Raw genomic sequence first — 26,053 nt, forward strand, 5'->3', positions numbered from 1 at the left:
TAGAGCAGATTGATAGGGAAGTCACCATCAGTCTCTGCTGGACAAGAAAAGTTATATTTAGGAGAAACGTTTTTTTGGACGAGCTGAAAGCAATGGATTAACAATTATTTTTGTTTATGTCCCCCCAAAAATGTTAACATGTGCATTCAATGCATTTAGATTCTTATTGAGGGTTTATTGCGTGTTTATAAGACATGTTCTGTTAACCCTTTCCATGCCCCCCCCCCCCCCCCCCTCCAGTGAGAACTACCTGATCCGTTGGACCAGTAAAGGTTTCCCTAAAGACGTTGACATGCTGAACAACCTGAAGGTTGTCTTTACAGTAAGTCACCACTAGGGAGCACTGTTTGATGGTGAAATGATTCCCGAATCCCAAGTTACTGAGGTAGCCACCGTCGTATCGTTTAGGTCAGTGGTTCTCAACTGGCTTTGCCTAGGGACCCCATTGATATTTCGATTTCTCCTCCCTCATACCCCTCCAGGACCTGGGTAATAAGGATTTGAACAGAGAGAAGATCTACCTGATCTGTCAGATAGTGAGAGTGGGTCGTATGGAACTGAAAGAGACTAGCACCAAGAAGTGTACCCAGGGCCTCCGCAGGCCCTTTGGAGTGGCAGGTAGGTACTAGTGTATGGCATAGGGTCGTGGGCAGTGTTAACACGATTTTGAATTGGGGTCCACTGATAGTGGTCATGGCTTGACGTACAGTACATGCCTATTTTTTACTAGGTGGATCCCAGAAAATGTAACATAGGCTATTATTTTCTTCTTCTCCGCAGTGATGGACATCAGTGACATCATCAAAGGAAAGATAGAGTGTGACGAGGAGAAGCAGTATTTTATCCCGTTCGTTCCGTGAGTCCTCCTTCTCCCTGTCTGCCTCTCTCCCTCCATCCCTACCTCGTTATTGTAATGTAGTTGAAATGTTGTTAGTTTGGAGAAAAAAAAATCCCCCATTTTCTTTGGGGGGGGGGGGGGGGGGAGTATGTAGTTGAAATGTTTGTGTGTGTGTGTGTGTTTACAGGGTTGTGGCAGAGAATGACTTCCTCCACTCCCTGCTGAACAAGGTGACAGCATCGCGAGGAGACAGTGGAGGACAAGGTAGCACACACCCCACAGAGTAGCCCAAACGACCACTTCATGGCTGATGTCTCCTACTGGCTGTCGTTCTCACCGTACTATTACTGAATGGACTCTTCACACTATTCCAACGACTTTGTTATCAACGCTTACCCCCCTTCCTTCCTCCAGGTCTGTGGGTGACGATGAAGGCCCTGGTGGGCGACATCGTCCAGATCCGTAAGGAGTACCCCCACCTGGTGGACCGCAGCACGGTGGTGGCCCGTAAACTGGGATTCCCAGAGATCATCATGCCGGGGGACATCCGCAACGACATCTACTTGACTCTGTGGACCGGGGACTTTGACAAGTACAACAAGACCACCCAGAAGAACATGGAGGTCATCATGATGGTGTGTGACGAGGAGGGCAAGGCCGTGCCGGTGAGTTGGGGAGGACACAGTGTGTGTGTGTGTGTGTGTCACACCAAATATAAAAACTCTGTCACACAAATAGAACATAACAATATTACAGCCAAGGCCATCTGGAAGTAGCCAAGAAGGGATACTGTTTCAGCACTGTATGATACTTTGTATTTCATATGTCATCTACTGTTTAGGGTTGTTGGGTTGGATGTATCTAGGTGGACGGGAGTTGGTTGAATTGATTGTCATCTCTCTTTCTGTCATCTCTCTTTCTGTCGTCTCTCTTTCTGTCGTCTCTCTTTCTGTCGTCTCTCTTTCTGTCGTCTCTCTTTCTGTCGTCTCTCTTTCTGTCGTCTCTCTTTCTGTCGTCTCTCTCTTTCTGTCATCTCTCTTTCTGTCATCTCTCTCTTTCTGTCATCTCTCTTTCTGTCATCTCTCTTTCTGTCATCTCTCTTTCTGTCGTCTCTCTTTCTGTCGCCTCTCTCTTTCTGTCGTTTCTCTTTCTGTCGCCTCTGTTTCTGTCGTCTGTCTCTTTCTGTCGTCTGTCTCTTTCTGTCATCTCTCTCTTTCTGTCGCCAATCTCTTTCTGTCGCCAATCTCTTTCTGTCGTCTCGCTCTTTCTGTCGTCTCTCTCTTTCTGTCGTCTCTCTCGTTCTGTCGTCTCTCTCTTTCTGTCGTCTCTCTCTTTCTGTCGTCTCTCTCTTTCTGTCGCCTCTCTCTTTCTGTCGTCTCTCTTTCTGTCATCTCTCTCTTTCTGTCGTCTCTCTCGTTCTGTCGTCTATCTGTCGCCTCTATCTTTCTGTCGTCTCTCTTTCTGTCGCCTCTCTCTTTCTGTCGCCTGTTTCTTTCGGTCGCCTCTCCTTCTGTCGTCTCTCTCCTTCTGTCGCCTCTATCTTTCTGTCGTCTCTCTTTCTGTCGCCTCTCTCTTTCTGTCGCCTCTCTCTTTCTGTCATCTCTCTTTCTGTCATCTCTCTCTTTCTGTCGCCTCTCTCTTTCTGTCGTCTCTGTCTATCTGTCGCCTCTCTCTTTCTGTCATCTCTCTCTTTCTGTCGCCTCTCTCTTTCTGTCGCCCCTCTCTTTCTGTCGCCCCTCTCTTTCTGTCGTCTCTCTCTTTCTGTCGTCTCTCTCTTTCTGTCGTCTCTCTCTTTCTGTCGTCTCTCTCTTTCTGTCGCCTCTCTCTTTCTGCCTTCTCTTTCTTTCTGCCGTCTCTCTCTTTCTGCCGTCTCTCTCTTTCTGTCGTCTCTCTCTTTCTGTCGTCTCTCTCTTTCTGTCGTCTCTCTCTTTCTGTCGCCTCTCTCTTTCTGTCGCCCCTCTCTTTCTGTCGCCTCTCTCTTTCTGTCGTCTCTCTCTTTCTGTCGTCTCTCTCTTTCTGTCGTCTCTCTCTTTCTGTCGTCTCTCTCTTTCTGTCGCCTCTCTCTTTCTGCCTTCTCTCTCTTTCTGCCTTCTCTCTCTTTCTGTCGTCTCTCTCTTTCTGTCGTCTCTCTCTTTCTGTCGTCTCTCTCTTTCTGTCGTCTCTCTCTTTCTGTCGTCTCTCTCTTTCTGTCGTCTCTCTCTTTCTGTCGTCTCTCTCTTTCTGTCGTCTCTCTCTTTCTGTCGTCTCTCTCTTTCTGTCGTCTCTCTCTTTCTGTTGTCTCTCTCTTTCTGTCGTCTTTCTGTCGTCTCTCTCTTTCTGTCGTCTTTCTGTCGTCTCTCTCTTTCTGTCGTCTCTCTCTTTCTGCCGTCTCTCTCTTTCTGTCGCCTCTCTCTTTCTGTCGCCTCTCTCTTTCTGTTGTCTCTCTTTCTGTCACCTCTCTCTTTCTGTCGCCTCTCTCTTTCTGTCATCTCTCTTTCTGTCATCTCTCTCTTTCTGTTGTCTCTTTCTGTTTTCTCTCTCTTTCTGTCGTCTCTCTCTTTCTGTTGTCTCTCTCTTTCTGTCGTCTCTCTCTTTCTGTCTTCTCTCTCTTTCTGTCGTCTCTCTCTTTCTGTCGTCTCTCTCTTTCTGTCGTCTCTCTCTTTCTGTTGTCTCTCTCTTTCTGTCGTCTTTCTGTCGTCTCTCTCTTTCTGTCGTCTCTCTCTTTCTGTCGCCTCTCTCTTTCTGTCGTCTCTGTCTATCTGTCGCCTCTCTCTTTCTGTCATCTCTCTCTTTCTGTCGCCTCTCTCTTTCTGTCGCCCCTCTCTTTCTGTCGTCTCTCTCTTTCTGTCGTCTCTCTCTTTCTGTCGTCTCTCTCTTTCTGTCGTCTCTCTCTTTCTGTCGCCTCTCTCTTTCTGCCTTCTCTCTCTTTCTGCCGTCTCTCTCTTTCTGCCGTCTCTCTCTTTCTGTCGTCTCTCTCTTTCTGTCGTCTCTCTCTTTCTGTCGCCTCTCTCTTTCTGCCTTCTCTCTCTTTCTGCCGTCTCTCTCTTTCTGCCTTCTCTCTCTTTCTGCCGTCTCTCTCTTTCTGTCGCCTCTCTCTTTCTGTCGCCTCTCTCTTTCTGTCGTCTCTCTCTTTCTGTTGTCTCTCTCTTTCTGCCGTCTCTCTCTTTCTGCCGTCTCTCTCTTTCTGTCGCCTCTCTCTTTCTGTCACCTCTCTCTTTCTGTCGCCTCTCTCTTTCTGTTGTCTCTCTTTCTGTCACCTCTCTCTTTCTGTCGCCTCTCTCTTTCTGTCATCTCTCTTTCTGTCATCTCTCTCTTTCTGTCGTCTCTCTCTTTCTGTTGTCTCTCTCTTTCTGTTGTCTCTCTCTTTCTGTCGTCTCTCTCTTTCTGTCGTCTCTCTTTCTGTCGTCTCTCTCTTTCTGTCGTCTCTCTCTTTCTGTCGTCTCTCTCTTTCTGTCGTCTCTCTCTTTCTGTCGTCTCTCTCTTTCTGTCGTCTCTCTCTTTCTGTCGTCTCTCTCTTTCTGTCGTCTCTCTCTTTCTGTCGTCTCTCTTTCTGTCGTCTCTCTCTTTCTGTCGTCTCTCTCTTTCTGTCGTCTCTCTCTTTCTGTCGTCTCTCTCTTTCTGTCGTCTCTCTCTTTCTGTCGTCTCTCTCTTTCTGTCGTCTCTCTCTTTCTGTCGTCTCTCTCTTTCTGTCGTCTCTCTCTTTCTGACGTCTCTCTCTTTCTGTCGTCTCTCTCTGTCGTCTCTCTCTTTCTGTCGTCTCTCTCTTTCTGTCGTCTTTCTGTCGTCTCTCTCTTTCTGTCGTCTCTCTCTTTCTGTCGTCTCTCTCTTTCTGTTGTCTCTCTCTTTCTGTCGTCTTTCTGTCGTCTCTCTCTTTCTGTCGTCTCTCTCCTTCTGTCGTCTCTCTCCTTCTGTCGTCTCTCTCCTTCTGTCGTCTCTCTCTTTCTGTCGTCTCTCTCTTCCTGTCGTCTCTCTCTTCCTGTCATCTCTCACTTTCTGTCGTCTCTCTTTCTGTCTGTCCTGTAGAACTCTATCTGTCTGGGAGCCGGGGATCGGCCGCTGAATGAGTACAGATCTGTCATCTACTACCAGGTCAAACAACCACGCTGGATGGAGACATTCAAGGTCAGTGTGTGTGTATGCGTGTGGGTGTTTGATTATCTAGTTGTTGTATGCTTGTGCATGTTGATCAACTGTTGCCCTCTGTGTATACCACTATGCATAGTCTGTTTAATATGTGGTATTGTAGGGCATTGGTTTTGCGCATTCATGTGACATTGCAAGATTTCATCCTGTATTTTGAGCCTTATCCAGAAAGAATAATTACACCAAAAATGAAAGCAATTGTCTGATGATAGTGCTGGATCATCTGATAATAAAAAGAAACTGGAAGGTTTGAGGAAAAAGTTTTAAATAAAGGTTCAAATCCAGGCATGTGACATGATTGCGCAAAACACAGGGCAATAACAGGAGATGTAATGTGGTCCTCCGTCCTGTAGGTGGCCATCCCTCTGGAGGAGATGCATAGGAGCCACCTGCGCTTCATGTTCAGACACCGCTCCTCTCAGGAGTGTGAGTACACCCATCTCTGGCCTCCCATATCCTCCCATTGCATCCTTACTTTCTTAACCACTGAGCTGATTGGACTGGAGGGATGAAAGCAATGTGACAGGGGGCAAAGTCATTGCGTTCCTCTACTAAATGAATTCTCTTCGGTCTGTCTCCCCCCCATCGTCGTCTCTCTTTCTGTAGCTAAGGATAAGAGTGAGAAGAACTTTGCCATGGCGTTTGTTCATCTGATGAAGGCGGACGGAACAGTGCTGCAGGATGGACTTCATGAACTGGTTGTCTTCAAGGTCAGAACTGAGTCAACTCTGATTCACATAACTACAGAACCACGGAAACCACTCACATTCATATGGAGAAATGAACCAGTACAGATTCACAGTCAAATAGCCAAGGGAACTGAATTGTTATTGATTCACAGCTGAAAGAACTGGAGAATTGAATCACGTCAGAGTCATAGCCAAATCACCAAGGATACTGAATGATTATAAATTCACAACTGACTGAATAGGCTAAACTAAGTCATGGTAGAGTCACTGCCAAATGAGCTGGAATTATTGATTAAGCGCCAAATTGAATCATGATTAATTACTGTTCATTCACTCACTTCCGAACTAAACTGTGGCCTCTACTCACCCCCCCCCCCTCTCTCTCTTAGGGGGACAGTAAGAGGATGGAGGATGTGAACTCGTACCTGCCCCAGCCCTCGACGCGAAACCAGGGTGACGTTCCAAAGGGGGGGACACTGAGTCGCAGCAGTGTAGGAGGCCTGTCTGTCAGCTCCAGAGACAGCTTCACCATCTCAACCCTCGTCTGCTCCACCAAACTCACCCAGAACGGTGTGTGTGTATGTATGTGTGTGTGTGTATGTGTGTGTGTGTGTGGGGTGGGGGGGGGATGACTCAGAACAGGCTGAGTATGTTCTAGATTAGAACAATGTGAGAGGGATGTCATAGTTTTGTCCTATACACACACACATGCACACACACATGCACACACACATGCACACACACACACACACACACACACACACACACACACACACACACACACACACACACACACACACACACACACACACACACACACACACACACACACACACACACACACACTTCCCCCATACACAGTCATGGTCTTGCCATACAGGTGTGGTGTAACAGCTGTTGGTGAGGAAGACAGTCCATCATTGTAATGATCACTGTGCTGCAGTATTAATCACCAGTCCAGATGCAAGTGCTTATACCATTTTTAAACACAAACACAGGCACGCAAGGACACACACACACGCACAGCGTCATGCTGGGGAAAAGTTTTATACATGGAGGCCATTGAAATGTTCTCCTAGCGAGCAGTTTTAATTAAAAACAACACATTTGATTAACAAACAAGCTGTAAAATATATATCATACCAGCATCTGCCAATTCTTTGTTTTTGTTAACCATACCTTATAAATGTCACGAAATGTTAAAACTAGCCCAAGCTAACTAAATCGCTAATATCGCTAGCTAGTTCAACTTTGGCAGCTAGCTATATTAGCAATGTCGCTAACTTTCTTCTCTTTGAAAGACACTAGAGATCTATTATTTACTTAGCGAATGCAAAGTACCTAGGCCAAGCGGTTGCTTCCGGTGAGTTTATGGATATGAAAGACTTCAAGAATGGGGTGGATGGTTTGCTCCATCCCACAGGCACTTAGGGGGCTTACTTTTTATGCCCCATCAGTGGAGGCTGGCGAGGCATGGGCCGTGGCCAGTCCTGAACCTATTGAGGGTGAACCATTCCTTCCTGGGGAGGTTGAAACCAGGGGGCTGTTGTGAGGGGGTACTGATCGGCTGCTTATTTGTCAGGTCTAGTGACTCCCATTCTTGTGTCCATTTTTGTTGAAGCCTTTCCAAATTGGCTTTTCTTGCGGGGAGGTGTATCTTTGGTGGGTTGAGGAGGTCCTCGCGGAGCGGTAGGTGTGGGGCGTTGCAGACTTTTTCAATCGTTTTGTGGGGGTTGTTTCGAGTCTCCGGATATGTGGAAGGGGGGACAGGGACAGGGAGCCAGAGAAGCAGGGTGGATCGTAGTGTTCCAGTGATGATGCTCATGGTGGCGTTTATTTGTGTGTCAACTCTGTGTGTGGGTGTGTGACGACCTTGACCAAACAGATGCACAGTAGAGAATGAGATTGATAGTGCTGAGGCACGAAGGGTGGTGGTAGCGGAGCCCCATGTTCAGCCCTGCTTTGTAAAAAACAGGTGTAAAAAACAGGTGTAGACTAACAGTGAAATGCTTAACGTGAACTAACTCACTTTTGTACATCGTGCTGGTCCATACGATTTACTTTATTTTAGTGACCAAAAAACACAATCCTTCCAGGTCAACTGTAATATCAATACCATTGTGAAGCACAATTTCTCCCCTTTCCAACAAAATCAATGACGAAACCTTCATGATGCCCATCTCTGCATGATTCAAGAAGGCAATGAGCTCCGTTGGGTCTTTTTTTAAATGGCGGGTGGGGAAGCGAAACCTATTGCGTGATAGTGAGAAGGAGAGTTGTCGTGTGGGGAAACGGCTTTTTTTCACTCGATCTGTCCAACTTATCAACCTTATCGCCTCTAAAATGTAAATAAAACACGATAAAGAGTTTATATAATGTGTCATTACATACCTATTTGAAGGTTTGAATCGGGTTTTTAGGGCGGTGCTAAAGTGATCTTCAGAAGTAAACAGCGGATATGTGGAAGGGGGGATGTCTTGATAGCTTGCAGTGATGGTGATAGCTCCCTGTCCCTTTCTTGTTTTTAAACGGTGAGAGAAAGGCTACACCTGGTGGAGAGAGGCTGTAAGACAGAATTAGTTGCTTTATGCGTGCTGTACATTACGCCATGACACGTCACGATGTAACGTACAGCGTCGGGGATGTCCGTTTTTTAAACTTTTCTCCAATACTATCGGACCATTACCATGTCAATCAACGCTTGAATAGAAACGTAGTTCACGCGCCAGAGTTTGATGTCAACAGTCGCTACAGTCCCATTGGTTTTCTTTGCAGCCCCGTTTGAATGTCGCGGTTGGGCACATTTGTACGGAATGGGGTTAGCGTACGTTACTTACGGGCCCTTCCCAATAATGCAGAGAGAAAACTCTAAATATTATAGAAACAATTTTAACTCAAGGAATAAATACACAATGAGTAAAAATAACATGGCTATATACATGAGGTACCAGTATCGACTCGATGTGCAGGGGTACGAGGTAATTAAGGTAGCTACTGTATGGATCTATACTGTAGGTTGGGGTAAGTGACTAGGCAACAGGATAGGTCTAAATGCATATTCCCATGGAACTGAGATCAAATTATTGGCATGCATATACAGTTGGGATGTTTTAGCGCTAAAACGAGAAGTAGGCTAGTATTATCCACGATTGACAGATGGCGTATTTTGAAATGAGGTATGCCCAATTTAGTGTTTGAGGGTTTTAAAATGAGAAACATTTATTGAGACAATATGTGTGGGCGACATTGCATTTGAAGGATGCATTTTATGCATTTTCTAAAATGACAATAGGCTACTTCTGTCGGTACAAACTTTGATTGAGAAATTATTTTTAAAATTTTGGGCGCTCCGGGCACCAAACAAAACAGCACTACACCACTGCAGCTAACTGAACTTCCTGTGCTTAGTTTATTAGGCTTCGAGCCCCCCAGAACAACGAATGATTGATTCAATGACTGTTGCAGGTGTGCTGGCTGGGTTATGGTGAATCAATGACAGGTAGGTGGATGGATAGATTGATGTTTTTCTCTTCTTCTTTCTCCTGCTCAGTGGGTTTGCTAGGCCTACTGAAGTGGAGGACTCGTCCTGAGCTCCTCAAAGAAAACCTGGAGAAACTCAAGATCATCGACGGAGAGCAGGTTGTCAAGGTGTGTGTCGTTCGTGTGTGTTATTTGTGTATGTGTGTGTTTGTGTGTGTGTGTGTGTCATCTTATGGACTCGTCTCCCCTCCCTGTGCAGTTTCTCCAGGACACTCTGGATGCTCTGTTCACCATCATGATGGAACACTCCCAGACTGACGACTATGACATCCTAGTGTTCGATGCCCTGGTGAGTGTGTGGGGTGTGTGTGTGTTCTTGTTTCTGTCTGGTATTCTCTGTCACTCTTGTACCTGTTCTTTTCTCTGTCTGTCAGTCTGTCAGTCTGTCCTTATGGCTCTGTCATTCTCCTTCTGAATAAACATGTCTTCCTGCTTGTCTGTGTGTCATTTTGCCAGTGAGGCACATCTCTCTCACCTTATCAATCTCTCTCTCTCTCTCTCTCTCTCTCTCTCTCTCTCTCTCTCTCTCTCTCTCAGATCTACATCATTGGTCTGATAGCAGACAGGAAGTTCCAGCATTTTAACACGGTGTTGGAAGCCTACATTAAACAGCACTTCAGCGCCACGCTGGCCTACAAGTCAGTACTACTTCCTGTGTCCAACCCCTCCTCTTCCTGTCCGCCAGTCTCACTGTCTCTCAGAGGCAGCCTCAGGAGTGTCTGAACTCCTCTTTCACATTGATAGTCAGACTGGCGGTAAAGCAGCAAGGCCTATCGATAATGACTCATCATGCCACACTCATAGTGACATTTCCACAGGAGATGACGTACACATTGATTTTCCACTGTTGAGTGACAGTGCATTAATCGTGTGTCATTGTGAATGCTGTGTGCCTGTAGGTCATTAAGTAAGTAGCCAGAACGGCTCATAGGACCTGTGCCTGTAGGTTTGCAGTAGAAGTCAATGGACGGATAAGCCAGGATAAGGTGGATTACTAGACTGTGGTACTTTACTCAAGGCTGGCCAGAATACTTATACTTGGCTCACTGAGTCTTAACTCCAAAACCCCCGGGTTTACCTTCGCCTCTGCTACTCAATTCGATTTCAATTGCTTCATTGACACGACGTAACAATGTACACATTGCCAAAGCAATATGTACTCCCTCTATCTCATTTTCACTTTATCCCTCTCTCGTTCCCTCATGACGTCTCTCCCTGTCGCTCTCAAAATCACACACTCCACCTCTCCCTCTCCTCTCTGTTTCTCTCCATACTCTCAATCTCTCTCTCCCCGCCCTCGTCCCTCGCCCCCCCCCATCTCGCTCTCCAATCTGTGTTAAAACTGAGGATTCTCCCTCCTTTTTATTTAACCTTTATCTGTCCAGGTGGGTCTCATTAAGATACAATCGTTTTTTTCGAGAGAGACCTGGTCCAACCAAGACTGCAGCAGGGGGGGAACAATGTTTCAGACAAATATCAGACGCACTGTAACAACTTACAGACAGAGACACACCATACAAAAAAATCTATAGTGTATGTTTTGACATAGAGACACACACAATTCAATTACAAAAAACATCCAAGCGTCATAGATAGAGAAACGTCTAGCATATATACAACCGCGTCAAGTCCTAATGACAATCGCATTCCTCAGTAACATGTGAGTCAACCAAACTTTTAAACAACACCCTGGTGTTTCCAGCTGGTCTGGAGAGAATTCCAAGACCACGGAGCGGAGTAGCTAAAACACTTTTTTTGCCATGATCTGATTTTAGGAACCGTTAAATGTCAGTAAGAGTGAGACCGTGACTGCTATTTCTTTTTAAGACCCTATCAAAGAAGAACAGAGATAAATCTGCAGTTTTCCCAAAATGGCCTAATAGATCTTAGTAGACCAACGTTTAAGCCTACGTAGAGTCAACGAAGACCAGCCAACAGCACTTTAGAGATCACAGTGGTGTGTCAGACGCTTTTGGTTGGTAATAAACCTAAGAGCTGCATGATACACGGAATCAAGTGCCTTCAGGGATGTGCTTGGGGTCTGCATATAAATGACATCACTGTAGTCCAAGACAGACAGGAATGTACTGCATACCAGCTCTTTTCTGGCCTCAGAGGAAAAACAAGCCTTATGCCGGGAATATAAACGTATTCTTAACTTGATCTTCTTTACCAGGCTCTCAACATGATTAGTGAAGCTCAGCTTCTCACCCACCCAAACTCCCAGATATTTGTACGTCTTTGACTTGCTCTATGGAATTTCCTTCCAAGGTAGTAATGACATGGTTTACCAACAAGCTCTCGCAGTCTCACGTCAGAATTAGACATTCGGTCATGTTTCTCAATCGTCAAATTTCGAAGTGGTTCCAAACATCAAGTGGTTTAAGGTTAGGTTTAGGCATTAACCCCGAATTTGTAAGGGTTAAGGTTTGGGATAAGGCTTCAAACAAACATCTCAAAAACAACTTTCTATTGCTGGATTCGAACATGCAACCCTTGGCACCAGAGGCAGACATGAGACTGTCAGAGTTTGTTTGGAAAACCATGTCACTACAACCTACTTGAAGGTAACACTGCTCACTGTTGTCCCTAGTGGTCGGTTTCCGCGTCATCACCCGACGTCCTGAGACATGGATGGACATGGAATTCTGACTTTATGACAGGTGACCTGCCTGGGTTTTCAGAGTGTTTAGCGTTGGAAAATACCATTTATTTTGTTTTAGAGGGATTCAGAACAAGCCGTACAGATTCTGGTCAATGACGTTAAAAGCTGTTTTGAGCTTTTTCAAAAGCCAAAGTCAAACTGCTGCTGCTTGAGTAGAGAACAGTGCCATCCTCGTAATAATTTACATCAGCTGGTTCAATATGTCTCCCTAAGGGGTCAAAACAGAAGCTTAACCAGTGCTTGCCATGCCGTTATATAAAACTCTGTTGTCTAAATACCAGGCCACCCAATGTCATCCTCAGATTATTTTACACTTATGGACTTTTTTAGTCTTTATCCTGCTGGAAAAAAAAAACGTTATAAAAGGACTGTTATTGTTTAAGAGGCTTTGATTGTTTTTAATCCAGTTAGCCGACAAGCCCATGCACATTTTTTGGGAACACTATGGGACATAAGCCTCGTCCTCTGGGCCCAGTGTGCTGTGGTGTGTTTGTGTTATGAACATTTTAATTAACACTTTGAAATTAAGATTTGTCTCCTCTTTTTTTTCTCCCCCCCCCCCCTCCCACCCCTCCCCCTCTCAGGAAGTTGATGTCGGTGTTGAAGAGGTATCTGGATGTGTCCAGTCGAGGGGAGCAGTGTGAAAACTACCTCCGCACCCTCAAAGCCCTGGAGTACATCTTCAAATTCATCGTTCGCTCACGCATGCTCTACTCCCAGTGAGTCTGCGTGTGTGTTTGTGTGTGTGTGTGTGTGTACGTGTGTGTGTGAGTGTAATCTAACTCTTAAAAGCATGCACACAGTCCACACACGCACACGCACAACACACACAAGGCACAAGACACATACACACATGGACACTCTTGTTGACGCTCTTGTACATTACCTCGCTAATTCCCAAAGACAGCTTGATCTGAAAGACGCTGATTGCAGCACTAATGTTGCTCACAAGCGTTGATGATGAAGTGGCGTTCTCAATGAACGCTAATGACAAAATGGACCCAGTGCCGAACGAGCAGCTGCGATAGAGAGACGCTGCCGCACAGAGACGTACGATACGTCAACTCTTCTGAAGGCTGCTCCATGTGATAATCATAAACAACATTAATTAATAACATCACATCATTTGATCCTGACAGACTAGTGGCAGAACACAGGCTCTAAGGGCTTGGGCTGTGTTGCTTGTTTCGGGTGGTGTGTGGTTATCTGTTGGCCTGTCAAATTGTCTCAGAAACCATATGCAATGCATATGTATTCCTCACTGCTCTCCCTGGAGGGACGCTAGAACGATGGATTGCTCCAGTTCTTCACTCTCAGGTCTGCCAAACTACTTCAAAGAAAGTTGAAACTTTCTGAATTTCAAGTCTACGTAACTCTTCTCATATGGGTAGCCTAGCCAGATACTCAGTATTCAAGAGCAGCGGATGCAGTACTGTCCTGCAGTAGCTTCATCTGTAGTACCGTTCATATCCTACACTCATCAATGATTTATCAGTTTGAATCTGAAGTTTCTCAAGTCCCTAGTTCAGATAGTTCAGATTTCTATAAGTAGAGAATGTATTAGATGTCTCTCTCTCTCTCTCTGGCCTATCCCTTCTTTCTTTAAACCTTGCTGTTAACCTTTCTTTCCCTTCTCTAACTTTCCACCGGCCTCAGTCACACCTCTTATTTATCCCTCATTGTTAATCTTACCGCCTCTTTCTTAGCTATCCATCTCCCTCTGGCCTCTACTCCCTCTCTCCCTCCCTCCATCTCTCCTCGTCTCCTGTCCATCTGGTGTGAGTAGCGCATTCATTTTGTTGTGTCATGGTGGTGAATGGTGCATGGGTAGCAGTAGAGTTGCAGTAGCTATCAGTGTGAGGGTCAACTCCTGGTCCCAGGCTGTTCTCTGATAGGGTCCACTGGGCTTTAGGCCCAGGATTATGAGGCCTACTCTACTGTACACTCCACTCTACCGCTATTCTACAGGAGCCTGCATGGATCAAAGGGTGCAGAGATCCAGACAGGAACATGCCACTGGGTTCAGAGATATCTGTTGCGTACATGTACGTTGTGTCGTTGGGATAGGGTTAGCACCGGATTGCAGTGTGTGTACCCTGTATCCGTCTGTCGTGATTTTCTGTGGTGGAGTCTCAAATATATACTGTTTATAGTATGTGTTTGTATGTGAATGCGTGCGTAGCTACAGTGGCTTGTGAAAGTATTCACCCCCTTTGGCATTTTTCCTGGTTTGTTGCTTTACAACCTGGAATTAAAATAGATTTTTTTTGGGGGGGGGGGTTGTATCATTTGATTTACACAACATGCCTACAGCTTTGAAGATGCAAGGTATTTTTTAATTGTGAAACAAACAAGAAATAAGACAAACTGAACTATTCACCCCTCCTCCCCCAACAATTACAGCTGCAATTCTCTTGGGGTATGTGTCTATAAGCTTGGCACATCTAGCCACTGGGTTTTTTGCCCATTCTTCAAGGCATAACTGCTCCAGCTCCTTCAAGTTGGATGGGTTCCGATGGTGTACAGCAATCTTTAAGACATACCACAGATTCTCAATTGGATTGAGTTATGGGCTTTGACTAGGCCATTCCTGTCACGTTCGTCAAAGAGAGGAGACCAAGGCGCAGCGTGATGTGAATACATTATTTTTTAATTAACGAATGAAACACTAAACAAACTAACAAAACAAAACGAACGTGACGCTATAAATAACTGAGTGCTGACATGCAACTACACAGACAACTACCCACAAATACAGGTGGGAAAAGGAAACCTAAGTATGGTTCTCAATCAGAGACAACGATAGACAGCTGCCTCTGATTGAGAACCACACCCGGCCAAACACACAGAAATACAAATCATAGAAAAAGGAACATAGAATGCCCACCCACATCACACCCTGACCAAACCAAAGAGAGACATAAAAAGCTCTCTACGGTCAGGGCGTGACAATTCCAAGACATTTAAATGTCTCCCCTTAAACCACTCAAGTGTTGCTTTAGCAGTATGCTTAGGGTCATTGTCCTGCTGGAAGGTGAACCTCTGTCCCAGTCTGATGAGAGGTGTTGGGTTTGCGCCAGACATAGCGTTTTCCTTGATGGCCAAAAAGCTAAATTTTAGTCTCATCTGGCCAGAGAACCTTCTTCCATATGTTTGGGGAGTCTCCCACATGCCCTTTGGCGAACACCAAACATGTTTGCTTATTTTTTTTCTGGCCACTCTTCCGTAAAGCAGATACTCCAATCTCCGCTGTGGAGTTTTGCAGCTCTTTCAGGGTTATCTTTGGTCTCTTTGTTGCCTCTCTGATTAATGCCCTCCTTGCCCGGTCTGTGAGTTTCGGTGGGCAGCTGTCTCTTGGCAGGTTTGTTGTGGTGCCATATTCTTTCCATTTTTTAATAATGGATTTAATGGTGCCCCGTGGGATGTTCAAAGTTTCTGATATTTTTTTATAACCCAACCCTGATCTGTACTTCTCCACAACTTTGTCCCTGACCTGTTTGGAGAGCTTCTTGGTCTTCATGGGGCCGCTTGCTTGGTGGTGCCTCTTGCTTAGTGGTGTTGCAGACTCTGGGGCCTTTCAGAACAGGCATATATATACTGAGATCCTGTGACAGATCATGTGACACTTAGATTGCACACAGGTGGACTTTATTTAACTAATAATGTGAATTCTGAATGTAATTAGTTGAACCAGATCTTATTTAGGGGCTTATAGCAAAGGGGGTGAATATGTATGCACGCACCACTTTTCGTATTTAAATTTTACATTTTAATATACATTTTTTTTCATTTCACTTCACCAATTTGGACTATTTTGTGTATGTCCATTACATGAAATCCAAATAAAAATCTATTTAAAATCTGTTTGGGATAGTTGTCCCACTAGCGACAACTTCCGGTGAAACTGGAGGGCGCACAATTCAAATAAATAATCATAAAAATTATGGATATTAAACATTTAGGTACATATAAGTGTCTTATATCGGTTGAAAGCTTAAATTCTTGTTAATCTAACTGCCCTGTCCGGTTTACAGTAGCTATTACAGCGAAAACATACCATGCGATTGTTTGAGGACGGCGCCCCACGTCAAAATATTTTTCCACCAGCCCAGGTTTCATACATTCACAAATAGCGATTTAAATATTCACTTACTTTTTGAAAATCTTACTCTGGTTTGTCATCCAAAGGGTCCCAGCTATAACATGTAGTGTCGATTTGTTAGATAAAATAATGTTTCTATTTACTCCTCGGATACCCTGAAATGTAATCAAACTATAATATTTCTTACTGAAAGAAGTATGTTCAATAGGAAACCGATTTTAGCAAGTGCGCCTTGTCTTCATGGCGCGCGCAAACACGAATTTCCAAGACTGTCCCTGTACTAAAACTGATATTTCTTCTTAATTTTTTGAAGTTACAAGCCTGAAACATTGAACATAGACTGCTGACACCCTGTGGAAGCTATAGGAATTACATCCAGGGAGCTAATTGTCAATATGACCTTTTACTTGCCATTCTAAGAGGATAGTCTCTCTCTCCCCCAAAAAATAGGTTGGTTTTTCTTTGAATTTTCTCCTACCATATCTATTGTGTTATATTCTCCTACATTATTTTAACATTTCTACAAACTTCAAAGTGTTTTCTTTCCACTGTTACCAATTATATGCATATCCTGGCTTCAGGGCCTGAGCAACAGGCAGTTTACTTTGGGCACATCATTCAGGCGGGAAATGGAGAAAAAAGGGGCATAGCCCTAAGAAGTTTTAATTAAATTACAGGTTGCAATGCAACAAAATAGGGAAAACGGCAAATGGGATGAATACTTTTGCAAGGCACTGTATGTCCACTGTTTGTGTGTTTGCGTTTGCGTGTGTGTGTGTGTGTCTGTGTGTGTGTGCACTCAGTCACACAGGGGGATTATGGAAGACAATGCTTTAGTAATCACAACGCCGCCCGGTGCTCTCAGAGTCCTGTGGTAATAACCCTGTGTGTCACAGTCTAAGCCAGGGTTCACCATCTGGTGGCTCGAGGGCCATATTCGGCCCTCTGGTTATTTAATTTGACCACACAAGTAAAAAACAAAAAAAAAACAGAAGCAAAATGTCTCAAAGTGATTTTAATTTTGGAAATCTGTTCTAAAGTATTCCTGTGAATAATAGAGAGATACAGTGCCTTCAGAAAGTCTTCATACCCCTTGACTTATGCCACATTTTTTGGTGTTACAGTCTGAATTAAAAAAAAAAGGATTAAATAGTTTTTTTCTACACACAATGCCTCATAATGACAAAGTGAAAACATGTCTTTATACATTTTTGCCAATTTATTAAAAATAAAAAAACAGAAATACCTTTATTTATATTCAGACCATTTGCTATGAGACTCGAAATTGAGCTCATGTGCATCCTGTTTCCATTGATCATCCTTGACATGTTTCTACAACTTGATTGGAGTGCACCTGTGGTAAATTCAATTGATTGGGCATTATTTGGAAAGGCACACGCCTGTATATATAAGGTCCCACAGTTGACACTGCATGTCAGAGTAAAAAACCAAGCCATGAGGTCGAAGGAATTGTCCTTAGAGTTCCGAGACAGGATTGTGTCGAGGCACTGATCTGGGGAAGGGTACCAAAAAAGGTCTGTAGCATTGGAGGTCCCCAAGAACACAGTGGCCTCCATCATTCTCATTTGGAAGCACCAAGACTCTTCCTAGAGCTGAGCGTCCGGCCAAACTGAACAATTGGGGGAGAAGGGCCTGACCAAGAACCCGTTGTTCACTTTGAAAGAGCTCCAGAGTTCCTCTCTGGAGATGGGAGAACCTTCCAGAAGGATAACCATATCTGCAGCACTCTACCAATCAGGCCTTTATGTTAAAGTGGCCAGACAGAAGCCAATCCTCAGTAAAAGGCACATGACAGCCCGCTTCGAGTTTGCTGAAAGGCACCTAAAGGACTCTCAGACCATGAGAAACAAGATTCTCTGGTCTGATGACACCAAGATGGAACTCTTTGGCCTGAATGCCAAGTGTCACCACTGGAGGAAACCTGGCACCATCCCTATGGTGAAGCATGGTGGTGGAATTATTATTCTGTAGGATTGTTTTTCAGCGGCAGGGACTCGGAGACTAGTCAGGATTGAGGGAAATATGAACAGAGAAAGTACAAAGCGATCCTTGATGAAAACCTGCTCCAGAGCGCTCAGGACCTCAGACTGGGGCAAAAGTTCACCTTCCAACAGGACAACGACCCTAAGCACACAGCCAAGACAATGCAGGAGTGGCTTCGGGACAAGTCACTGAATGTCCTTGAGTGGTCCAACCAGAGCCCGGACTTGAACCCGATCGAACATCTCTGGAGAGACCTGAAAATAGCTGTGGAGCGACGCTCCCCACCCAACCTGATAAAGCTTGAGAGGATCTGCAGAGAAGAACGGGAGAAACTCCCCAAATACAGGTGTGCCAAGCTTGTAGCGTCATACCCAAGAAGACTTGAGGCTGTAATCACTGCCAAAGGTACTTCAACAAAGTACTGAGTAAAGGGTCTGAATACTTATGTAAATGTTTTTTTATTTTTAATGCATTTACTAAAATGTCTAAAACCCTGTTTTTGCTTTGTCATTATGGGCTATTATGTATAGATTGATGAAGATGAAGACATTTTAGAATAAGGCTGTAATGTGGAAAAAGACAAAGGGGTCTGAATACTTCCTGAATTCACTGTATAACGAAGTCCGTCCATTGAAATAAATAAATTAGGGCCTAATATATGGAATACAGATATGCATCTGTTGGTCATGGATACCATAAAAAAAGGTAGGAGCGTGGATCAGAAAACCAGTCAGTATCTTGTGTGACCACCATTTGCCTCATGCAGCGCGACACATCTCCTTTGCATAGAGTCGATTAGGCTGTTGATTGTGGAATGTTGTCCTACTCTTCAATGGCTGTGCAAAGTTACTGGATATTGGCAGGAACTGGAACACGCTGTCGTACACGTCGATCCAGAGTATCCCAAATTTGCTCAATGGGTAACATGTCTGTTGAGTATGTAGGCAACTTTTCAGCTTTCAGGAATTGTGTACATATCCTTGTGACATTGAGCTGTGCATTATTGTGCTGAAACATGAGTTGATGGCGTCTGATGAATGGCACGACAATGGGCCTCGCGATCTCATCGCGGTATCTCTGTGCATATAAATTGCCATCGATAAAATGCAATTGTGTTCGTTGTCCGTAGCCTATGCCTGCCCATACCATAACCCCACCGCTACCATACACGCTGTCTGCCATCTGCCCGATACAGTTGAAAACAGGATTAATCCGTGAAGAGCACACTTTTCCAGCATGCCAGTGGCCATCAAAAGTGAGCATTTGCGGTCAGGTTAAGACCTTGGTTATGACAACAAACACGCAGATGAGCTTCCCTGAGACGGTTTCTGACAGTTTGTGCAGAAACTCTGATTGTGCAAACCCACAGTTTCATCAGCTGTCTGGGTGGCTGGTCTCAGACTATCCCGCAGGTAAAGATGCCGGATGTGGATGTCCTGGGCTGGCGTGGTTATACGTGGTCTGCGGTTGTGAGGCTGGTTGGACTAATACAACGTTGGTGGCGGCTTATGGTAGAGAAGTAACATTCAATTCTCTGGCAACAGCTCTAGTGGACATTCCTGCAGGCAGCATGCCAATTGCACGCTCTCTCAAAACTTGAGAGAGTTTTGTCACACAACACAACACAATCTGTGGCATTGTGTTGTGTGACAAAACTGCACATCTTGCCTTTTTATTTTCCTCAGCACAAGGTGAACCTGTGTAATGATCATGCTGTTTAATCAGCTTCTTGATATACCACACCTGTCAGGTGGATGTATTGTCTTGGCATAGGAGAAATGCTCACTAACAGGGATTGGATGTGAACAAATTTGTGCACAACATTTGAGAGAACAAGCTTCTTGTGCATATGGAACATTTCTGCGATCTTTTACTTCAGCTAATGAAACATGGGACCAACACTTTACATGTTGCTTTTACATTTTTGTTCAGTATACCTCCATACAGACTGAGTGTAAAGAAACTTTAGGAACACCTGCTCTTTCTGTGACATAGACTGACCAGGTGAATCCAGGTGAAAGCTGTGATCCCTTATTGATGTCACCTGTTAAATTCACTTCAGTCAGTGTAAATGAAGGGGAGGAGACAGGTAAAATAAGTCATTTTAAGCCTTGAGACAATTGAGACATGGATTGTGATCCCAATAAGTAATAGATTTTTTTGCCAGTACAGAGGGATAGGGTAACGAGTGAGTTATGCTTCAGTAAGGTTGTCTTCTTAACGTTCATAGCTATGCTTATCAACTGTACCATAGAAATGGAAAGTATATCACAGAAAATAGATGTCGTGGTGGCAGCTGCAGAGAAATAGTTGGGTATACGAGATTTGACTTGTAGAGTCAAAATGATTTGATGAGTTACAGGGTGTGTTGAGGGGGTGGTGTCCCGTCCTCCCAGGCTGTTGGCATGGGCAGGAGCAGATAGGTCTCCCGAGTGGCACAGCGGTCTAAGGCACTGCATCTCAGCGCTAGAGGCATCACTACAGACACCCTGGTTTGAATCCAGGCTGTATCACAACCGGCCGTGATTGGGAGTCCCATAGGGCGGCGCACAATTGGCCCAGCGTCATCCGGTTTTGGCCAGCGTAGGCCCTCATTGTAAATAAGAGTTTGTTCTTAACTGACTTTCCTAGTTAAATAATGGGGTAGTGGATTTTTAATGAGTGTAGGTGGCAACAGCATAGATGTACCTGGGTGTATGAGATTTTACTGCATTTTACTGATTTTTAAGAGTTAATTGGGTGGTGATTTATATTTTCATGAAATAGTGGTGTGTAGGTGTAGAGTTAGTTGGTGATGTTATTCTTTTCTTTAAGGAACGGGAATAATGAAGATCATTTAATGGCCGGGTCACACTTTAGTACAATAGGTGGCGGTGTATGCACCTTTAAGTTGGATGCGATTTTCCAACCCAAACCCAAAGAACACGAAGAAGAAGAAGACATGGATTGTGTATGTGTGCCATTTAGATGGTGAATGGGCAAGACAACATTTGTAAGTGGGTTTTTCATGCTCAACAGTTTCCTGTGTGTACCAAGAATGCTCCACAACCAGTGGTGTAAAGTACTTAAGTAAAAATACTTTGAAGTATTAAGTCGTTTTTTGGGGGCTATCTGTACTTTACTTTTACTCCACTACTTTCCTAAAGAAAATTCTATACTTTTTACTCCGTACATTTTCCCTGACACTCAAAAGTACTCGCTACATTTTGAGTGCTTAGCAGAACAGAAACATTTTCCAATTTACACACTTATCAAGAGAACATCCCTGGTCATCCCTACTGCCTCTGATCTGGCAGACTCACTAAACATAAATGCTTCCTTTGTAAATTAGGTCTGAGTGTTGAAATGTGTCCCTGGCTATCCGTAAAATAATAACATAAGACAATTGTGCCGTCTGGTTTGCTTAATATGAGGAATGCGAAATGATCTCTACTTTTGGAGTCAACATTGACCAGCATCCCTGTGGAATGCTTTTGACACCTTGTTGGGTCAGAGTCCCCGCCCTGACAAATTGAGGTTGTTTGAGGGGAAAAAGGGGTGCAACTCAATATTAAGAAGTTGTTCCTAATGTTTTGCGCATTCAGTGTATAGATCCATACATTTTCTAAACTGGTACTGGGCTACCTTTAGCTGAGTCCTTTGAGGCTTGTGGGCATCCTAGAGCAAAACAACCGACATGTACAGTACCAGTCAAAGGTTTGGACACACCTACTCATTCAAGGGTTTTTCTTTATTTTTACTATTTGCTACATTGCAGAATAATAGTGAAGACAAACACTATGAAATAACACATATGGAATCATGTAGTAACCAAAAAAGTGTTAAACAAATCAAAATGTATTTTATATTTTAGATTCTTCAACGAAGCCACCCTTTGCCTTGATGACAGCTTTGCACACTCTTGGCATTCTCTCAACCAGCTTCATGAGGTAGTCACCTGGAATGCTTTTCCAACAGTCTTGAAGGAGTTCCCACATATGCTGAGCACTTGTTGGCTGCTTTTCCTTTACTCTACGGTCCAACTCATCCCAAACCATCTCAATTGGGTTGAGTTTCGGTGATTGTGGAGGCCAGGCCATCTGATGCAGCACTCCATCACTCTCCTTTTTGGTCAAATAGCCCTAACACAGCCTGTAGGTGTGTTTTGGGTCATTGTCCTGTTGAAAAACAAATGATAATCCCACGAAGCGCTAACCAGATGAGGCTTATTGCTGCAGAATGCTGTGTTAGCCATGCTGGTTAAGTAACGCCTTGAATTCTAAATAAATCACAGACAGTGTCACCAGCAAAGCACCCCCACACCATCACACCTCCTCCTCCATGCTTCACGGTGGGAATCACTCATGCAGAGATCATCCGTTCACCTACTCTGCTTCTCACAAAGTCACGCGGTTGGAACCAAAAATCAAAAATTTGGACTCCACCGGTCTAATGCACATTGCTCAGGTTTCTTGGCCCAAGCAAGTCTCTTCTTATTACTGGTGTCCTTTAGTAGTGGCTTCTTTGCAGCAATTCGACCACGATCGCCTGATTCACACAGTCTCATCTGAACAGTTGATGTTGAGATGTCTGTTACTTGAGCTCTGTGAAGCATTTATTTGGGCTGCAATCTGGGGTGCAGTTAATTACCGATTTCTGAGGCTGGTAACTCTAATGAATTTATCCACTGCAGAGGTAACTCTGGATCTTCCTTTCCTGTGGCGGTCTTCATCAGAGCCAGTTTCATCATAGCGCTTGATGGTTTTTACGACTGCACTTGAAGAAACTTTCAAAATTCTTGAAATGATCTGGATTGTCTTAAAGTAATGACGGACTGTCGTTACTACATGATTACATATGTGTTATTTCATCGTTTTGATGCCTTTGCTATTTTTCTACAGTGTAGAAAATAGTACAAATAAAGAAAAACCCTAGAATGAGTAGGTGTGTCTAAGCTTTAACTGTATGTGTTCGTCCGAGTCTCACCTTTCCATATTGGTGTGTAGCCCAAGCTGTTTGGACGATTCAGACGTTTTCGGGATGTCTCAGGGTCTGGCAAACACCGCTGTAGCTCGGTCCACCTTCCACCGCAGATGCGGAAGGCCGCCATTTGCAGATGTGTTGGATTGAGACGCAGTTCATGCAAAACAGATTGTTTGAGTTTAAACAGACAGATTTTGATGGGGATTTTTCTATCATGCTAATTAGATTTCCGCTGAGGGTGCAGACATCAACTCTATTATTGCCCACAGAGTGAGTCCATGCAACTTATCATGTGACTTGCTAAGCAAATGTTTGCTCCTGAACTTATTTAGGCTTGTCATAACAAAGGGGTTGAATACTTATTGACTCAGGGCATTTCAGCTTTTCATATGTAATTATTTTGGGCTCTTGAGTGGCGCAGCGGTCTTAGGCACTGCATCTCAGTACTAGAGGCATCACTACAGGAATCTACTTCGATTCCAGGCTGTATCACAACCGGCCGTGATTGGGAGTCCCATAAGACAGCGCACAATTGGCCCAGCGTCGTCCTGGGTAGGCCGGCTTGTAAATAAGAATTTGTTGTTAACTGACTTGGCTAGTTAAATAAAGGTTAAATTAAAATAATTTGTAAACATTTCTAAAAACATAATTACACTTTGAAATTGAGGTACTGTGTGTAGGCCAGTGACAAAAAATCCCTATTTAATTTTCAATTCAGGCTGTAACACAATAAAATCTCTAAAATCTCAAGAGGTGTGAATGCTTTCAGAAGGTACTGTATATCATACAGAAATGTAAGCAAGGTTTGAAATGGTTATGTTTTAGTCAAAATATTTGATCTGTTTGGGCTTCATGCGGTCAATTTGCAGTGTACAAATTAGTTGTAATTATGTTCCGGCCCCCAGACCTTCCGCTCAAGAAAAAAAATTGTCCCGTGGCTGAATATAGTTGATGATCGCTGCTGTAATCCCCCCCCAGCACCCACGACCCGTGCTGTAATTAACATTTACCACATAATTACAGTGAGACAGGAGGAGATGTAGGAAGGAAGAGGGATGGAGAGCAGGGGAGGAGGAGCGAGACGAAAGGAGAGTAATGAGAAGCCATTAGTTACAACGGTAGGGATAGATACAGCAGTTTAACAAAGAATAGAAAGGGAGGAGTAGACAACTTTAGGGATTGTGATGTTTTGTTGGGGATACAAGGTGAAACAAGATACAAAATGAAACACGTGGCATAGCTTTGTATTCAGAGATGGTATTCTACCATCAGTATCTGGTAGAGGTTGTGTACTGTAAAGTCTCCTCTGTCTAGTTTGACGTAGCCTCCATGTGACCTAGCCCCCTTACTCCCGCCGTTTCCCCCAACAACAGGCAACTAGAACTACTTAAGTCCTTTAAAAGTATTCGTTACCCCAGAAAAGAAAGAAAAAGGAGCACTCGTGTCTGTATAAATCTGGGTAAATTTTAGGGACTAACAAAGCAGGCTTACGTAGTAAGGCTAAAGCGCGTTTTCGGTACACCTTCACTTGTTGGAGACATTGTTGGAGACAACACCTTCACCTGTTGGAGACATTAACTGGGCCCCCTCTCGTCCTCTTTCCTCCCCTTTTCATACCCCTCTGCCTCCCTCTCTCCAGGCTGTATGAAGGGAGGGAGCAGAAAGAGTTTGAGGAGTCTCTTCGGAGACTCTTTGAGTCCATCAACAAACTAATGAGGAGTGACCACGACACAACAGTCTTACTGCAGGTAAACACTCCAACTTCTCTTACCTCTCTCCTCCTCATCTCCCCTCTCCTAATGCTCTACAGCACATGTCTCTGTCTTTCCATCTTCTTTTTTTTATCTTGCTCATTTATTGATATGACCTCATTTGTCCTGATTTCAGGTTTTATGATTCTTTCCCATCCATCTGCATGTCTCGCTCTCTCTCTCCCTCTCTGCCTCTCTCTCTCTGTCTGTCGCTCTCTCTCTCCCTCTCTGCCTCTCTCTCTCTGTCTGTCTCTCTCTGTCTCTCTCTCCAGGTGGCTGCTCTGAAGTACCTACCCACAGTCTTGCAGGATGTGGAAACAGTGTTTGACGCCAAACTCCTGAGGTGAGTGCTATCCTCCACCGCCTCCACAGGAATAGTAAATAGAACCGCTGTCAACATCGCTCAGAGGCTTCCCAGGGTGCAACGTGAAGTGACGTGTCTCTCACCTGAGTCACCTGTACCTAACGTCCCCTAACTTCCCCTCTGACCCCCTGTCCCTCTGGCTGATAACTGTCTCATAACGTTGTCTCCACAAAAACCCAACAAAACAAAACCGTCTAAAACACTGTCTCCGTCTCCCAGCCCTCTACCAAGGTCACAACCTTATTCCCCAGCTCTCTTTAACTCACAGTGACTCGTCACATCTTCCATTAACCTTTCATGAACCCCTCAAAGACAGACAGCCTTGCCTTTACAGTACCCATAATGAACATAGATGTGATTCTACCACATCCCCAGACCTTTTAGCTTTATAATCGAATGGGTCTAGAGTCTCCTTATGGCAGACAGACGTTTGGTTCCAGCAAACCACAACGTCTTTATTTCAGGCCCGACCTTCCCGTGACCTGTGTCTGAGACTCTGAGGTGAGTGTGTGTGTGTGTGTGTGTGTGTGTGTGTGTGTGTGTGTGTGTGTGTGGGTGAGTGTTTTTTCTGGGTGTGTGGAACTCTGTTCAGACAGTCCAAACCTGTCTGGTCTGTTGTATCTCTAGAGTGGTTGTGTGTCAACACGATGTCATGGAGGTGTTACCTAAAACACCTGGCCACCTGCACCAGAATGATATTGGCTAGAGCAGACCAAACACATACGCACCAACAGTCAAGGTGATGTACTGTAGACTCAACGACCCCCAAACAATAACACGGGCGAAGAAATAATCTTAACAGTGACTGTAGGAAGAAATGCCCTAAAGATTTGAATGGTGATATTTTCAACTGTTATGAGGTTGCCCATGTCGATATTTCAACGCTTTATTGCAGTGCTCTGGGTCCTTATGGGAGAGCCATAACTTTGGTTTAATAAATGAACACAAACGCCTCAGGAAATCCGCGCCTAGGAGGGTTGGGACGCGGGCCTCTGTAGGACAGACAGCCTTATATA

The 26,053-nt window shown here is 44.4% G+C and overlaps 1 protein-coding gene across 1 annotated transcript in view; it reads left to right on the forward strand.

Annotated features, from left to right (window-relative positions):
* The window catches only part of LOC129857949 (dedicator of cytokinesis protein 2-like), a 165,304-nt gene that overhangs the window by 11,406 nt on the left and 127,845 nt on the right, over positions 1-26,053 (forward strand). Inside the window, exons 9-23 of the mRNA XM_055926665.1 lie at positions 241-322; positions 483-618; positions 781-856; positions 1,026-1,102; positions 1,253-1,503; positions 4,841-4,939; positions 5,314-5,386; positions 5,567-5,670; positions 6,039-6,219; positions 9,200-9,297; positions 9,389-9,478; positions 9,727-9,827; positions 12,439-12,573; positions 24,562-24,670; positions 24,946-25,016. Of these exons, the coding sequence (XP_055782640.1) occupies positions 241-322; positions 483-618; positions 781-856; positions 1,026-1,102; positions 1,253-1,503; positions 4,841-4,939; positions 5,314-5,386; positions 5,567-5,670; positions 6,039-6,219; positions 9,200-9,297; positions 9,389-9,478; positions 9,727-9,827; positions 12,439-12,573; positions 24,562-24,670; positions 24,946-25,016 (1,683 nt within the window). The remainder of the gene's footprint in view (positions 1-240; positions 323-482; positions 619-780; positions 857-1,025; positions 1,103-1,252; positions 1,504-4,840; positions 4,940-5,313; positions 5,387-5,566; positions 5,671-6,038; positions 6,220-9,199; positions 9,298-9,388; positions 9,479-9,726; positions 9,828-12,438; positions 12,574-24,561; positions 24,671-24,945; positions 25,017-26,053) is intronic.

The sequence above is a fragment of the Salvelinus fontinalis genome, chromosome 6, assembly GCF_029448725.1.
Source record: "Salvelinus fontinalis isolate EN_2023a chromosome 6, ASM2944872v1, whole genome shotgun sequence".
In the NCBI taxonomy this organism is placed as follows: Eukaryota; Metazoa; Chordata; class Actinopteri; order Salmoniformes; family Salmonidae; genus Salvelinus; species Salvelinus fontinalis.